This window comes from Poecilia reticulata, chromosome 21 (genome assembly GCF_904066995.2).
Source record: "Poecilia reticulata chromosome 21, P_reticulata-male-v2, whole genome shotgun sequence".
NCBI lineage: Eukaryota > Metazoa > Chordata > Actinopteri > Cyprinodontiformes > Poeciliidae > Poecilia > Poecilia reticulata.
The window spans coordinates 19,775,388-19,793,224 of NC_088850.1; the positions used below are offsets into that span (position 1 = coordinate 19,775,388).

At 40.7% G+C, this 17,837-nt stretch overlaps 1 protein-coding gene across 1 annotated transcript; it reads right to left on the reverse strand.

Moving 5' to 3' along the window:
• Positions 1–5,018: 5,018 nt before the first annotated feature.
• Positions 5,019–13,354, reverse strand: LOC103457806 (breast cancer metastasis-suppressor 1-like protein-A). The gene is made up of 10 exons (XM_008398219.3): positions 13,069–13,354; positions 12,772–12,862; positions 12,293–12,420; positions 12,124–12,203; positions 11,918–12,014; positions 11,234–11,323; positions 11,083–11,147; positions 10,969–11,008; positions 10,719–10,848; positions 5,019–6,347 (listed from the first exon to the last, which is right to left on the reverse strand). Exons 1-10 carry the CDS (start codon positions 13,202–13,204, stop codon positions 6,230–6,232), a joined length of 975 nt encoding a protein of 324 aa, XP_008396441.1. The 5' UTR covers positions 13,205–13,354; the 3' UTR covers positions 5,019–6,229.
• Positions 13,355–17,837: the final 4,483 nt, after the last annotated feature.

A 17,837-nucleotide genomic window follows, 5' to 3' on the forward strand; every position in this document is an offset into this window, starting at 1 on the left:
CTAAGTGATTCATGTGTCGGACCTGAGACACATCTAGGAGTTGTAGGACATTGGCGACCCCTGATCTAAGTCACTCCAATTTTATTTAGGTGCCTTATATTAAAAGGGGCTGAAAGTTAATGCTTATATTTTATTTGTAAAAACTTGGAGAAATCCATGTATCGACTTTTCTGATTTGGACGATCTGACGAAGTCTTTAAAAAAATCCTGGAACCACTGAAAGAGCTACAAACATTTCATAAAGTGCTACCAGAGTCTGGATACTCAACATGCAGATGTTTGGACAGATGCAAGAACACTGCTGCTGCACTCCACTTCATGCAGACACAGACAGCCGAGGGGTTTTTTGTAGTACTGCACGGCCACTGGTAGAGCCTCGGGGGGGTCTGCTCGGAAGTCAGCCCAGAAAGTGCTGCACATCACCCCAAAGCTTACGCACGACACAGACGATGCTATTTTTATTTTCTCTGTGTCCTGGTGGAGTAAACGGAGTGGGGGGGGAGCCCTGGAGCCACGTCACTGTGAGCTTACACAACATCCTACCGCCTCATATCTAAAAGCTGTTTGGGTGGTACAAAAGATGAGAACGTTTGCTCTGTTAAACTGTTGTCACCGTTTGATGGATAACGGCTATAGATGTGCCAACCGGAGGTAGAAACTAGGAATGAGCCATAGGATGGAGCCGCCTCAGTCAAATTCAGAGGAGGGTGGTTAAAAATAAACTCCCTCCAAGCCCCACATGACCAGAAGAGATCAGTGATGCATACACCTTAAGAGCAGAATGTGACAGACAAGGGAAGGAACACAAACCAGTTTCTCTTCTTTGAATCATTCCACCTCTAAAAGCGCAGACATTTTACCTTGCAGACAGGCCGAGCTGATGACGTCCAGATTATATTTTCAGACCAGACCTCTCAGGGGATCGTTTTGTGCCGGGATTTAGGCTCTGACAGACTGACTCAGCGTGAGTGCACTCTTGCCAGTCACCCCAGCAGGGGGTGAGGTCAGGTCAGGTCAGTGCCGTGGACTGATGCCTGGCCCAAGTATCTGTTCCAAAGCCTGATTGACCCTGTACACTGCTGTGAACTCTCAGAGCCTGGCTTCTGGTAAGATTTGGTTATCCATCAGTGAAGCTCTGCTTGTGAGTCATGCCCACTTTCACCTCAGATCACCTACGACTGCTTGGAGTACCGTCACTTTTATTGAGGTCGTTCAGCTTTCCATTATTGAACTCGACTGCAGCTTCTTCCCTGAGGTAATTGTTTGTGCGCTTGATTTGATCAGAGATATGATACTGTTAGATGCTGTTCCCCATTTCTATAACATTTTCCACCATCCAGAAGGACAGAAAACATATTAATCATTCTAAAAAAAAAAAGTCAACACTTTGTTTTTTCCCCCCAAAGGTTTGCCAGTTGACGAAAGCTGAGCCCTGTTTCATTTTCTAACCCAGACCCCAACCGTAGCTCTTACTGGCTTGTATATATTATTTAATATGTTCAAATTGAGTCTTGAGCCATAATCTATGAATTAGATATCAACTTCAGATTTGCATAATTTTGGGAAGTAATTTGGACTGCAGATTCCAAGACAGGCATTTGACATTATTTCTTGCAAGCACGGCTTATTGCAGATTTGTTACTACTACAATATCCTAAGCTTTGGATATCTGATGAACCCATCAGATTAAAGTGGAAAGAGCATGGCATGACTTCAAGACCTACCAGGCCATGGCTGCTAACCTAAACTTAAGCAACCAAAGGTCAGGTGGGACAACTACTTACGACCTTGATGAAATAATCCATTCTGCAGTTTGCCACAAGCCATTTACAGCACCCTGAAAATAAGTGGGAGGTAAGGTAATTTTATTTATATACCACATTTTCAGCCACAAGGCAATTTAAAGTGCTTTACATAAATCAAAAAGGAAATACAAACAAAATAACAAACGAAAGGAAAGAGCAAAAGAAAGAATCTAGTAATGTTGATAAGCCATTCCTGTTCTGAGTTGCTTGGGTAGTTTTTCTGCATTCTAAGTTTGCTCTAATCCCTGTTCTGGGTTGCTAAAGTACAAGTGAGTACATATTGCCTGGACTTTCTAAGTATGTTCTAATTTTGTAAAAAATAAAATAAGTACTCCACACTTTCTAAGTAAAAATAAAAACTAAAGAAGAAGAAGAAGAAGAAGAAGGCACTTCGGTCAGATGAGGCAACCATAGAACTTTTTGGCCTGGAAGGGAATTGCTATCTCGCAACCCGGTGTTGGCATCTCGGTGGGGGGGATGATTGTCTTCACAGCAGGAAGCCTTAAAAAAAAACAGGCTTCTGCAGTACTTGATGGTCATGCAATCATTTGAATCAGCTGTTCTGGAATAGAGGCACATCTAAAACATGCAGAGCAGGGGGGGGCGGTGAGGACCAGGGTTGAGAAACACTGGTTTATAGGAAAATGAGCGGAGCTCAATAGAGAGCATTCCTAGAAGAAAATTTGTGAGAGATTTGCAAAAGACTTGAGCCTGGGGCCGACGTTTACCCTAGTCCAAACCTAAATCCAGCTGAGGATCTGTCACAAGACCAAAATAGATGTCTGATGTATCCTAGATGGAAAGTTGCTTTGTTTATATATTGAATCCAAAAGATGAGGCAAATAAACACATCCCTTAGCAAAGGCTCAGATGATGCAAGAAATGTTTGGAGGGCATAAGGTGAAGATGGCGCCGTGCACTGAATACTAATGACCAGTTCTGGGCCACCGACACCCTCAGAGAAGTGACACAGGTCTCATCTGGCTGCTCCGGATGAAACCACCTCCATGATAGGCAGCTCATCTCAAGCCTTTGATGATAACTGTGTGCTTACCATCTTTTCACCCCCCACAGAAGTTCATGCCAATGCGCTGGCCTTAGCACAGAGAGCATGCAGGGTCTCGCTCGGCCGGAGTTGCGCGTGACAGCACACAGAAATAAAGGGGATATAAGTAATTTAGCACATTGTGACACTTTCACGGTCTAATTAGCCCCAGTGTTGCAGTAAACACGCCACAATGGCCCTGCAGTTCTGCTTGCTCATTAAGTATGGATGGAGCTGAAGACGGCCAGCCTCTCTCAACCGTCAGGATCTGACTCGTCACAGGAGGAGGCCCGGCAGAACCATCCAGAACCCCAGCAAGATCTGGTTAAAGAAAGAAAAGGAAGTTCCTTCCTATTGCTCCAGGTTGTGCTGTATTCATTGCAGACTATATTTAAGCATGCTCCTGTGCAAAGTTGGAGAATGGGAAGCTGCTTCAGGGCTGCAAGGACTGAGAAGAGGCAGGTTGCTTTGCTCTTCTCTGCTTCTTCCTTTGACGCGGCGATGGGGATTTTCCTCTTTCACTCTCTCTCCGTTGCAGCAGCAAACGTGGCCAGCGAGCTGTGATCAAACCAAGCTTTCATCCCTCCTCTTTTTCTTTCCTTCTCTCATCAGCTGGAAGGCTTCAGCAGCAGGATGCCCCAGATTAACAAACCACCTCCCCTCCTCCCATCCAGTGCAGAGGCTGGACCCCTCTCCAACAGCGAAGCTCTACTGCCACCTTCTGGCCACAGCCGAGGCACCGACCAGATCTCGTGGCGTCAACTCAGTGAAAGCACGTCCAAATAAATTACGGTATTCAAAAACGGAGCTAGATTAATCTCAGCTAATTTCCGCAGACTTTTTTGAATTTCAAGACAGCAGCGCGTGAATCGATAACTGAACGTGGTGCTAATTTAGTGAGTGGCCTCCTGGCAGGGAGAGGTGACTGAGAGGTTGAACAGCGCAGCAGACCAAACGAGCCATTATCCAACAGGACGAGCTCAGCATTTTTCATCTAAATACCCTCCGCCCCAAACACACACACACACACACACACACACACACACACACACACACACACACACACACAACCTTCTTGTTCTGTCGGAGTGAAGTGTAGCCAGGGTTCAGCACACTCCAGGGGTGAACTCGGGTTGAGAACTGTTGTAGACTCTGCTAAACTGCAGTATTACATAAGACTATATATATCTTAGTTATCATTGCAGTTGGTCATTTATAGCGCCTTTGCAAAAGTTTGTCACATTACAACCACATACTTTAAAATACTTAGGATTTTCTGTTGTAGACCAACACAAAATGGTGCACATTGTTGAAAGTCCTGACTGTTCCTCCATCCTGGACTTGTACGGGTCAAGAGTCAGGAAAAGGTGCAGCTCACATCTCTTCAGATTTCACACATTCTGGACACAAACTATAGATTTTTACCTTTAGGTCGGCGCTAAAGAGCGCTACTAGCCAGACCTGAATATTTGAGAGTAATTCAATCTTGTCTATACATATACACATATACATATATATTTACAGGAAAGAAAAAAATAATCATGCTGTGGGAATGCTTCTCTTCAACGGAGTTGTTCAGAGTTGCTGGGAAGATGAATGAAAGGTTAGAGTTTATAAGGCACTAAAATCTTGTTTCAAGATTCTCTCCCACCAACAAAACTTATCCTGTGGTCCTTTGGAAAGAGGAATGGATAAAAATGTCTGGATCCAGACTTCTGCAGAGCTGCTGGAGATAAAACTTGCAGCTAATCTGAACAGCTTTTACCCATTAGGAAAACATTTTGAAATCCATGCACCATCTTTAGACTTTGCATTAGTTTGTCCTGCTGTATAACATAAATTGTTTTCAGCTGTAATGTGGAAAAAAAATCAAGAGGCTTTTAGCTAGATGATGCTAGTAGAGTTTTGCAAAGCACAGAATCTTCAAGTGCAAGTCCACCTTGAACATGGAATATAAGCTGATAATGAAGATTAGGCATCGTGACACCAATAGAAGCAACTACCTTGTGCTTTTATTGGATCACAACTAAAAACTAAGAGGGTGTCCTGTGGCGTCTGACACGGCTTTGGATTTGTCGGGTGTAAAGACACCTCTTTCTTTTTTTTTTACTCATTTGTAAACCTTTGAGTCCCCCGCTTTAGTCAATCTTCAATGATTACTACAAGCATAGGCATGACTTTAGGTTTTTATTTTGGATTGTTTCATGTACAACAAATCATGATGCATTAAGTAAAAAAAAAAAAAAGAAAAAAACAGTACAAATGAAAAGACTTTGTGTCAAAAGTTTTAGTCAGAAAAAGCCACATTAGGCTTCTTGTACAGCTTTTATTATGACTTATGCACAAATACCTCAGTTCAATACTTCTGGCAGGTAATACTTGATGTAGACAAAGCAAAGTCAGATAAAGCTCTGAAGAAACAAATGCATGTACACAGGCAGGTTGGATGGATGGATGAATCATACATTTTTCTTTCTTCTTCTTTTTAAATCCTCCGTATTTTTTCCTACTCTTTCCAGATCTGCTTTACAGATTTTTATTTTTTTTTAGTTTAAACAAAGACGATGACGTAAAAAAGGAAAGAGAACGAAGCAAGTGAAGCAGAATGGCACTGAGCTTTACACATCCGGTCACAGAAACGCAACCTCATTCTTAACTCCACCTCTTTGATCGCAAAGCAGAGGTACCATTAGCTGTTTGGCAACATTACGAGACGAAAAGAAGAGTCACAAAATCCAACTATATACAGGGGTAGTAATGCTTAGAGGAAAGAAAATGAGGTTAAGTCCCACTAAAAACATCTAAAGGTCATTTAACACAAAGGTTCCCAAGTTGATTTCAACATTATGACACTGTTTGTTGCCCAAATAAGATTCTAACTCAATTTCTCTACGAGCATGAAATTCAAGTTCAGAGGGTTTTTCTTCCACACGCTCACTGACCCGCTTCAGTCCTCCTGGTGGCGAAAGCAGCACTGAATAAGGCTTCGCTGCGCTGATGGGTCAAGACCTGCTCCCTCACTCCCTCCCTTCCTCCCTCCCACCAGCCGTCAGCAGCGGCGTCCCGTCCCGGAAAGGCACTCGACTGAGCTTTGCGCTTCACAGTTAGTTTCTTCCCCCTCCCTCCCCCGCTTGTTTCTCATTAGCAGCACTTCGCATTGATCTCCGCTCCAGAGAAAAATGACGCTTTGCGAAAACGGCGTGTTGGATCGCGCGTGAACACGGACGAACCTCTCGTACAGAGAGCGTCGGTAGGTGTGTGTTAGCGTTTAGACTGTGTGTGGTAGAATGGAAAGAGATGTAAGATGGAGGAAAGACACAGCGGAGATGAATACATGGAAGGGGAGACGGGGGATGTTAAAGTGTTGTTCTTGCCTCCTCTAGGAGTGCTTGATGGTGTATTTGCCTTTCTGCAGCTGGGAGATGTACAGCTTGGACTTGGTGCCGTCCAGCCGCTTGAACCACACCTCATCGTTGTTGATGGTGGTGATGATGGCGCTGCAGGGTGAGAACACACACACGCACGCACACACACACACACACACACACACACACACACACACACACACACACACACACAAAGGACATACCGAAGCGTTAGCATGTGATACCACAGACAGTCACTTCCCCATTAAATGCTCAGCCTCCATTGTTGGGGAAACAACCACCGGAAACTTTGCCATGGTTACAGGAGAGAAAGAGAAAAAAAAAAAAAATGTCGGATCTGGACCAACATTTTTTGGTGTCTGGGAATTTGACTGGTTTTCAAAGCTGCAAAAAGCAGCAATGTGCTCACATTCTCTGGAATATTTGCTACCCGAGATAATAAACAAAAATGTTTTTCTATGTATTATCAGTCTTATGATTGTGGCTTGAAAATGTATTGCTCAAACTTCCTCAAATTTTGTAACATCACCACGTGTGATTTTAAGTGAGAGAACAAGATAAACAACAAAGTTGAACGTAAATTGTTCAAAGTTTTCAAAGTGTTTGACAAATGAGAATCTTAAACAAAACAGAAAAGAAAAAAAGCTTGCAACTAAATTATTTTAACAACTGATTAATCAATTATTCTGACAGTCGGAGAACAATTCTACAGATTTTTAATTTAAGCATTTTTTAAACTATTAGAAATACATTAATAGACACCACTAATACACAATAAGAAAATAAGCATATTATTGCTTAAAATGTGACAAAATTTGCATTCCTTTAGTAAATGTGAACTGAGTGAATTTTATCTTAAATGCAAAATGTATAAACTTTTTGTACAGTTTTGACTTAATTACTGTTATGAATATGAGGGTGATTTTGTCAGCTGACCATTTCTTTAAGCTTGAATACTCCAGTTAACAATTAATCGACGACTAAATTAGTTCACAATTATTTCAATAATTGATAAATCATTTTAGCCACTACAGGCTCAAATGACTTAAGCCTGTTGTAATAAATCAAAAGTTTTCAAATATGAATCCTTTTCCTTCCAGTTTACACGAATTTGCAACTTTGTGTTGGTCTATCCCACAAAACTTTAATTAAATGATAAATAATAAGACAAAATGTGGAAAAGTGTACGATTATTTTTGCGAGGAACATAAGCCTGTCTCATAGTGTATAATAAATCCTTGACCATGTGACCATATTTGGACAGAGATTAGCTGAAGAATGATCCCTGAAATCCAACTGGACAACAGGGTGTTTATCTAAGGAGGAATGTCTGTGAGGAAGTCAATTGTTTTCAAAATGGCCGCATTACGTTTCATCCTGTTGTTTATCCAAGAGCTCAGATTATCTCCCATGGATGCTTCAGACATGCCCTGGCTCTAGTCGGCGGGTTTTCTGCCGTTCATTTTCCACATGAATTCGCCTAATGCACATTTAATCACAGGTTGAGCATATATCGAAGTCTAAACGACGTTCTCACAAGCACTTTTAGACTCGTCGGCTGTCAATCTGAGCAGAACAGAGAGCTAAAACGCCACGTTTCAAACAGAAGGTTGTGAGAGGTTCTGCAGGAACGTGTTGATCTTACATAACTAGTTTTATGAATCCAAAGGAACATTTTACTGCAGTTTTATTTCACAGTTTGTGCTGTAAACTGTAGCAGTATTTCATCTAGCTCTGCTCCTTTATTGTGTGCATCAAACCATTCAGACATGATTAATCTACACGTTAATGACCATCTGAAAATGAAGTTGCATTTTCTGCAGCATGAATGGAGTTTATTCTGGTTGGATATATCGGAAATAAAAGATCTCTGCTGTTTATGGTTAGAAAAACAATAAGCTTCCCTAAAGAGAGAATGAAATGTAAACTTTGCAATAATTTGGTCCCGAGTTTACGATATGTGTAAAAACCTGGTTTATGGAGACTGCAGCGCGATGCTGCTTCCTCTGAATATAGATAATGACTGTTCCTGAGAGGAAGATGAGCAAAAAAATAAAAATGTCTTATAACTTCCTTTATTTTACATCCCAGTTGGCTACAGTCAATGCTAATGTGACAAAATAAAAATAAAGGTAGCCGACCACAAATGAGCCAACCAGAGCATCCTGGCTATTTAGGATCTCATTGTTTATTCAGTTCCTCCAGGATTTTGCAAATGTTTTTGTGATTTTCTTTGCTATCAAAATCCCTGATTTTGTTTTGCTTCTTCATAAATAATATGCTTTCCTTATTAAACTCCTTCCAAATTCTACATGTAGGAGAAAAATAAAGATAAAAACTTAGAAGCAGATAGACTGGACACAGAAACATTATCATTCTTCAAATAACTTGAATAACTTCATCACACACTATAACTTGATATCAAGTAAGGCTGTGGCAGGAGAAGAAAGAAATACTGCCATCTGCAGGTGGGAGTTAGCATAACTTTAACCTAACATTTTTTGGCCATTTTGTGTAAAAATTGCAATGAATTCATAATTTTTTACTAGCACAAAAAACGCCGGGATCTGTTGGTTTTTGCATGAATTTCTGGAGGGGCTATTTATTGATTTCTCATGTTTTGCGTTCTGATCAAATATAATGTCAGTAGCAGCATTTTCACTGCAAATGTGGGCAAAAAAATGTTTCGATATTCCACTGTTGAAAAACCACAATTTCCCAGTCGTGGCGCTTTCAGCAAATAATGTTATTAAAAAAAAATCATGCATGAGTAAGTTTGTTTACACAATAAGTTGTTAAAAAAAAACAGGGCACATCTTCATCTTCCCATCACTTCCTGTTATGGTCTTCGTTGGTTCCGCCAGTAGTAACATCTGTTGGTTGTTAAAGTGACTCGTGTGATGCAAGAAAATATTTCCATTGAGGTTTTTCAAAACACACCAATTACCTTAAAGCTAAAAACAAATCACCTCATCTTAGAGCAAAAACATTTGATCAAAAACACTTGTTATTTTTTTTAATTTCCACTAACCAAATTTATTTAATTACAATTGACATGACGCCAGTCCTGCCCCCTCTGGAAGTAGAACTGTCCTCCGACAAGCCAACTGTTATTATGGCAGACGTAACGGACCTTAATGAGTTACCCGAGACATTTTTTGAGTCATTTTTGCCTTATAAACCAACACTGAGGCAAAGACGGCGGGCAAGAAAATTCTCTAACTAGTCCAAGTCAGGTCTATAAAGTTATTAGTGGGAAATAACGGAGAAATCAACGATGAAGCCCAAGAGGCAAAAAAAAGTCTGATTAAATGTGAGTGTGAACGCAGGGGGATGCACTTTGCACGTACAAAATGAAGAGTAATGACTTGGATAATACCGGCTTGTGAAAATCTGCCTTCAGGAAGATGTTTAGAAATAAACAGCAGCATCAAACGATGTTTAAATGAAAATATAGCAGTTAGAGCTGTCGATTTTCATGCTGCCAGAGCTACCGTTGGAATCTACATGCACAAAATCCAGTATAACTACCTTCACTTATTGATCTGGAAATGATTAGATGTTTAGCATTGTTTTAATTTAACTGACTTGTGTTTATTTGATGCTTAGCAGTCAGTCGTTAGCACGGAGCCGGTAGTCGTTAGCACTGAGCCGTCAGCCATGAGTCGTTAACAGGGAGCTACCAGTAAGTGTCGTTATTTCTAAAAAAATGGGATGTTTATTACCGGTTACCTTTGTGGTGCTTACTAATCAATTTCTTGCGTTATTCCAATCTCCTTTTTGGATTTGGAAATGTTTTAAATTGTATTCTGCCCTCTACACGTTCTGGGTAACGGCTGTCGGGATTGCATATTCCCCACTGACAACTTAGACCGTGATTATCCATTATTCTCCTCAAAATCTCTCCGACTGCAGCATGTTCTCTATGATAGATACTGAGAATATTGTCGGAGTACTGTACTTGGAACGCTGATTGTTCAGATGCTGACAAGTGCCCTGGAATGATTGGGGGAGGATTGCTCTACGTCAGCATGGGGGCGGAGCTGGCGTCACGTCAATTATATTGTATTGTTAATTTAAACTCCTCAAGTGACGCCTTTTGTCTATTTTCCATGGAATTAGCAGCTCCACATTCACCTGCTTCATCTCCTCTACTGCAGGAACTCTTGGAATGAAAAGTTCAATGCTTACAATCACATGTGAACTGTGGTTTTTGCACCGTACGGTTAGCCGTGTTGAATAATGAGCAAGTGTCGAGTGAACAAGTCACTTCTGTCTTTGACTTTCAATCAATCACAATCACATATAGCAGAAGAACAAAGGTTACTTTGGTTTAATGATTGGGAGGAGGATCAATATATATCGGCATGTGGCTGATGCAAGACGACGGGCAGTATTCTGACCTCAGGTCAATCAGAAAATCCCCAAATTTTGTCGTTTTAGTTAATTTTTGCTCACCAACTCAACACCTCCCCATCGTACCTGGTTGGAAACTCGTCCTTCCTGTTGATGCAGATGGTCTGTCCCCTGCAGTACCACTGGTTGTCGTAGAAAAGCCGACCTTCCTCGGAGCGCGCCACATGGTGATGTCTGTCCGGTTTCACTGCAGGGACTTTCCAGAGAAACAAAAAGGGGAAAAAAAAGTACAAAGCATTGAGTGAAGCCTTCCAGCGTTAAGCTTGGGTCGATGTCTGCGCTCTGCCAGGTATTGACTGTAACCGAAGACTCTTACCATCCACTTTCACCCGGTGAGGCGCCAAGGACGCCATCGCCTTTGAGGGACGAAGAAAGGAAGAGATCAGAAAGCCTTCACGCCTGTGAGGTTTGTGAACTTTTAGGACGTTACCTTTCTTATGGCCGTCCAGTCTTCAAGAATATCCAGGTCTTGCAGCATGTAAACAATATAAGGCCGTAGAAACAGCTAAAGCTAAGGAAAAAGCTACTGTCTTCACATGAGAAGTATTGAGAGGAGCGCGAAGAGAAAGATGAAAGGATATCAGAAACGACGACAGGCTTCTTCTTCTTGACGGGACAGAAGGGATCTTTTTTCTTGTTTTTCCGAGCCTGCAGTCCATCATTCCATAACTCTGGAGGGCAAAGAGGAAAGATAAAACAACTTTATGACTAGAACCAGAGAAGTTTGCCACCAAGGCAGGGAAAAGACAGTTCCCATTCTCTACTTCTCCATTTTAAATTGGCCAAGGTTTCCTAGGAACCTTTGTTTTCCTGGGATATTAATTAGATGCGACACAGAGGTCCAACTCTCATCGACGAAAACCAATATTGATCTTTCCACCCTGCACAGCGAGGAGGATGGTTAGACACGTAGAACTGGACGTCCAAAGCTCAAATACATGTGAAGTTTGCTAAACTGTGAGGAGGAAAGGTACTAACTGAATTAGCATCATTATAAAGACTTTTTTTCCGTCAGGGAACTTTCCTGACCTGGACCAGTCATCTGAAATGCTTCACAAATTTTTCAGTTTTGACGAGACTCAATGGTATTGGAAGCACAGAACCTTAATATTGGCTTAAAATGCAACGACAGCATATCACACACTTGTATCCATAAGTAAACAAAACATTTTCTGGAAAAAAATGTGTTGGATTTCTGCATTTTTCCCCCAATTAAAAATAAATGTATATAAAGTACAACTACTCTGGTGGTGATTTGCCATTACCTGAGGTAATGTCAATACTGTGCCTGTCCTCCTCCAGTCTTCGTATCTTCTCCTCCAGCTCGCTCTGCACCGTGTCAAAAAGCAGCAGCTTCTCACTCTGCAAAAACACAAAAAGGGAAAAACTTTGACTATTTCTTCAAAACACTCTTCACAAGGCCGACAAATATGCATGTTTTCCAGCTTTCAAGCGCATTTTGACCTCTCACCTCCCAGTGCTGGCAAGCAGCTTGGATTTCGCACTCGTATTTGTTCTTCACCGACTCCAGGCACAAGTCTTTGTAGATCCCTTTAGAAATACAGCATGAATGCGGTTAGACTGTTTGAAGTTAGCAGCCGCTCAAGGTGGGAAACCCCCCAACCCCCATCTCGACTGACCGGCTACTTTGGTCCGGATCTGCATGTTCTCCTGCAGGTTGGCTAAAGGCTCCAGGTACTCCTGGGCACAGCCGGCCATCACCTCCTGCAGCTTTATCTCCACCTGGCTGAGGCGCTCCTTGTACAGCCTGAGAGGCAGAAAACAGGCGGATTTATTATCAGTGCATATTTTGTTTTTGTGTTGTATGTTACATCCACAAACTATAGCGCAAGTGGCTGTGCTCATGTGCTGGATCAACAAAAGTTAGTGCATAATTGGAAGATAATTTACACTGCTCTCATATTTTTAACCACATTACATGTATATAGTCGGAGCAAATTGAATATGTTTGTCACCTCTTCATTACTGTCAAATGGAAGAAAAACAGTCAATTCTGAAAGGTGTGGTGTGAATTTTAATTAATTTCCTTAGTCTGTTGCAGGTAAATGTCTTTAAAAGTAACCTTTAGTGTTAAAGTTTCTAATTTTTAGTAACTCACTGCTCCTTCAGGTCGGTGAACTGTTTTTCTAGTGTTGTCATCTCATCCAGACACTCCATCCTCCTCCTCTCACAGTCCTCATCATCCATCTCTGTGAACGTGAACGCATCACAAGTCTGACATCACCTCGCATCAACTGTTTTTTCTCATTAACCCCCACCTACACCTTAAATTACTGACTCCTACAAAGCTGGAAAAACATATTTTGTTTAGCAACATATGCAAAAAAAAAACCCATCTATGTCATTTTAATTTTAATTTCGGTGTATATTGGTATTTAGGGCCTGTTCGTCTTACCAGAACTATCTCCATCTTCAGACACGGACGAGCTAACCGTGTCCTCCTCGTCTGTGCTGCTGCCGTCTTGCTCCGGAAAGTCCACCTCCATTTCTTCGTGGTTGCTTTCTTTCTTCTCCCGTGAGTGGACCGGCATGGCAGCTATCAGAACAGCCGGGATTGACGGCGCGGCAAAGGCCGTACCTTTACGCTTAGCCCCCCTCCAGGAAAGAGGGGAAATGCTGCTCAGACTGCTAGCCGGTTAGCCAGCCTCGCTCTTCTGCATTCTCCCAGCTGGACACACAATCATGGCCACCGTCAACCAATCACAGCAGACTCTACACATGATAGCCAATCAGCTGCCGGCATTAGAAGTAGGCTACGTCACCGGAGCGGTGGGGAGTTGTAGTTTTTATTCCTTTGTCCTGTAGAGCCAGGCACTGGAGTCTGAAAGGTTAACAGTTTGTGCATGCGCAGAAGGCGTTGTTAACATACACTTGAACGTATTTATGTTGTTAGGCCCTGGATCATTTAGGGCTTGGCCGAGTCCTGTAATAGTTGGAAGTTTCAGACAATAGCGTCAAAGATTTTACTTAAATAATTCTTAAAGACTAAATTGCACAGATTATTTTTTTAATGAAAGTGTTTATCTTTTTCAGCATAATTTAAACAAAAAAAAGTTAAGCTTTTAATATTATGTTTTTATTGCAAGCAAGTGGAGTGTTTTTGTATACTTAGGGTTTTCCAAGCTTGTCGGCACTACAATAAAAACGCAGGAATTCTGACTGTGAAACCCAGAGGTTATAAGAGTTACTGCAGGTTTAGTGTCCAAAATGGCTGCAGTGGAATTAAAATAGAGAAAACTGAACTGTCAGTAACACTTAAGACAATTTCGGTCTCAGTAAATCGTTGATACATATGCTATCTAAATCAAAGATAAGATAGCATCTAGGAATGGGGACTGTGAATCAATTACAATCTACAGAATCTCCATTTTATTTTATGAATTCAAACACAAAAGGAGCATGCTCACAGAAAGGGGTCGTACAGTCCTCGAACCGCTTTTATGAGTTCAGACTGTTATTGTGGAGAGTTGTGTATCTCCCGCTGGGAACTTGGGAAATCCAAGCAGTACAACAACAATAACATTCAAAGAGATTAGCTTTGGCTTCATCTGACCAGACACATTTCTGCCATTGTTTCACTGGCTTGTCCAAAGTTTCTGCTGCAAATTTTAAACAAGTTTTTAATGTTTTTCTTCAGCAACAGAGTCTGGCATAATGAGTCTTACATACATGCTGCATGCTAAGCATGTTACTTATTGCTTTCATAAAACATTTTTTTAAATACATTCTCCTCTGACAGAAATCTTTCTGGCTAAAGCTGGTTTTAGGTGAAATGATGCTTTCTCCTTCTGGATTAAATCAAAGCTGTAACCACTGTTATTAATATGTTGTGCAACATTAAGACTTCGTCTCTTAGTAAGAGGTAACTTTATATACTCCATCACCTCTACTTTCTAAATACTGACAGATTTCTGCTGGTTTCTTGGCTTGATAAGCCATTTTGTAAATCCCCTTTTTTCGTGTGTTCAATAGTTCTTAGATTTCTTTCTAACCTAAGAAAGAAATTATTTCTTAGATTAGGAAGAATTTCCAATCTAAGAAGAGTTTCTGCTTAGTTTTTAATCTGATAAAGGTTACAGATAAGTGTGACCCTTATGTAAATTCACAGTGTAAACTAAGGGTTTTACTCTGCTGTATTTTGTAAAATACTCTTTTCAAATGTGGTCAAGCTGAAACCACTTCTCTGTATTTTATGTGAAGAACACAAAAAGCGACGTCATTGTGAAGTGGAAAAAGTGACATTTCAACATCATGAAACAAATAAAAATTTACAAACGCGTGGTGTGCTTATGTAGTCAGAACCCTTCACTCCAATACTCCCGAGGGCAACCAGATGCAAATCATCGTAAATCTGACATTTGAAGATGTTTTTTTTACACACAGATTAAAAAGCCCCTCCGCCCCCCTTTTTTATTTTCCTCCTTTGAATATCATTTTAATTTCAGCGTTTCACTGTGTGGTCTGTCATCTGTTTATAACTCTGCTGTGAATCTGCTGGAAACTGAAAGAAGTGGAGGTGAAAACAAAGGTAGAGCACCAAAGAGAATGAATCACAGGAGTTGAGTCACCATGGTGACAGCAGGTCTTCACAGCGAAGGTGGCCGGCACGGCTGCAGAGGTGACAGAGAGAGAGAGAGAGAGAGAGAGAGAGAGAGAGAGAGAGAGAGAGAGAGAGAGAGAGAGAGAGAGAGAGAGAGACCTGAGATATTGGCGTTGTCTCTGAAAGTGATGGGCAAAAGAAACAAGTGATGGACTAAAACATTTGTGACACGTGGCAAACGATATTTCTATTTCCATCTACATTACAATTATCCACCACTTTCTGGGTCTGTTCCATGAAATTCCATTGAAACACAGAGAGGTTTTGGGCTACAATGTGAAAAAAATGTTGTTATGTCATGTCATGTCATGTCATGTCATGTCATGTCATGTCATGTCATGTCATGTCATGTCATGTCATGTCATGTCATGTCATGTCATGTCATGTCATGTCATGTCATGTCATGTCATGTTATGTTATGTTATGTTATGTTATGTTATGGTTTTAATAGACACATTACGTTTATAATTAAGTTAAAATTTTCGCTGTGTACAGGGTCCTGACTACCTGCAGTTTAGATTATTACCACATGGGGGCGGTCAAGATCTTTAACTTAGAAGTGTACAATACGCGCTCTAATTAATTCTATTAATTGCAGTTTATTCTCTAAGTCAAAAAATAAACAGTAAGATAAGTTCAAAAGAACTAAAGATAATGATAAAAAATATATACAAATAATATAAAAAGGACTGAACAAAGAGAAAAAAAAATTAATCATGCACAAAATATGTAACCCACCCTCCAGCCATCCATCAACTTATTTTCAGACTTCTACTGAGGGGTTTAGAAAAAGATTGTGATAAAGTAGTTCAGATTAAATCAGAATAATCAGATCTAAAGCCAGGGACTTTATGCCACCTGATACTAGCGACACCTACAGCATCAGAATACGTAGGCCTGGGCCTCGTCAAATTAAAAAAACGGAAGAATGAGACGGCAGTAAGAATCTGCTCAGCAGATTTTGTGGTTTGTCTCGCCGCCGCAGCGTTTCTGTGCCAGCCCCTGTCCGTTTTCACAGGGCCTGTCAGGAAACTTTGGTGATTGAAATATGTAACCAGGTCACTACAGTGTGGAATCAGAAAGTCTGAGACTTCATTTGGTGTTTTTTTTTTGTTTTTTTTTTACACATCACTTTTTTCCCCCGTTCTCTATGTCATTCGTCATTTGTCATTTGTGAGCCACAAATAAAGGAGGAAAATAGGAGAAAGGTAAAAATAAGACAAGAGTGACTAATAGTCAGCTGTGTCTATTTTAAACTCTAATTACTTCTCCAATCTAAAGCTGTGCTCTTGTCTCATCTGCATCAGCTCTGGACGGACAACAGTGGATTTAAAACGTTTCCACACCCATTTTGATCATTTAGTTTAAAACAACTTCTCCCAACAAAATGGTTAGAGAAGGAAAATCTAAAAGAAAAAACCCCAGCAACAACCTTAGTTGCAGAAGTGTGCACCCCCTCAAACATTTCTTCTTTTTTTCCAGATAATAATATAGAATACATGTTCCATAAAAGGTGCTGTGTCATTGTCTAAATTTGAAGTTGTGGAACTCTCTGGTTTGACCTGTTCCTGTATGAAAACCAGAGAAGCTTGCTGACCTGGTTGGTCAGTACACGGCTTTTCTGAGCACAGAAAAAATACATACTCTGCACCGAATCAGTCACTACATTTGTTCAGAAAGGCAAAAACACCACAGTTATCACTGTTTGCATGCCTCAAAGGACATATATGTTTGGGTTTTTTCCTTAGAATAATGAACTAAGAAGGCTAATGAAATCAAGAAAATCCTCCATTTGGCTGAATCCATTTAATCTCAATTTTTAATCCTTAAGGTACGAATACCTGACGTGGTCCAGAGATTTCCAGGAGTAAATGTTTGGTCTGTATAGACTTTTGAACAAGAACGACAAAACACTCTCATTTATGTTCTAGTACTACAGTAGTGTCCAACACGGTGGCTTCAAAAAAGTCAAGAAGACATAACTGCACAGATTATAAATGTAAAACAGCCATTTCGGATTTTAAAACTGAACTTATTGAGCTTCCTCAAATGTCCGTCACATTTGAAAAGAAAGACAAAAAAACGTCAGGTGGTTGGCATACATTTGTTTCAGCTGTGTTCGTCGAACTTTACCATTACAAACCAGGCTACTTCCTGCTTTTAATCAAACAATATTATAAATTTGAACTGTTTAACAAGTTAAATACCAAGCTAACTAATGAACTACAGTGGACACCTATTCAAGGACCAGCTGTTCTGTGAAACATGACTCCAAAGTATTTGTGGAAAACTTGTGTATTCAGAGAGTCTTTTGTAGAGCATATCAAAAAGATGAAACAAAGATTGCAAGTTGGGAAACTGAAATAATGCTACTTCAGTCACTTTAGCCAATCCAATTGTTTTGCCACTGATTGGCCACACCTCCGAAAACTGATATACGCTTTCTTTTTAAAGGTTTTATTGGTTCTACTGCCCTTTATTTGATAGTGAATTAACAGGAAATAGGGCAATGAGACAAGGGGGAAGACATGCGGCAAAGGTCGAGCCTGCGACCGTCACATCGA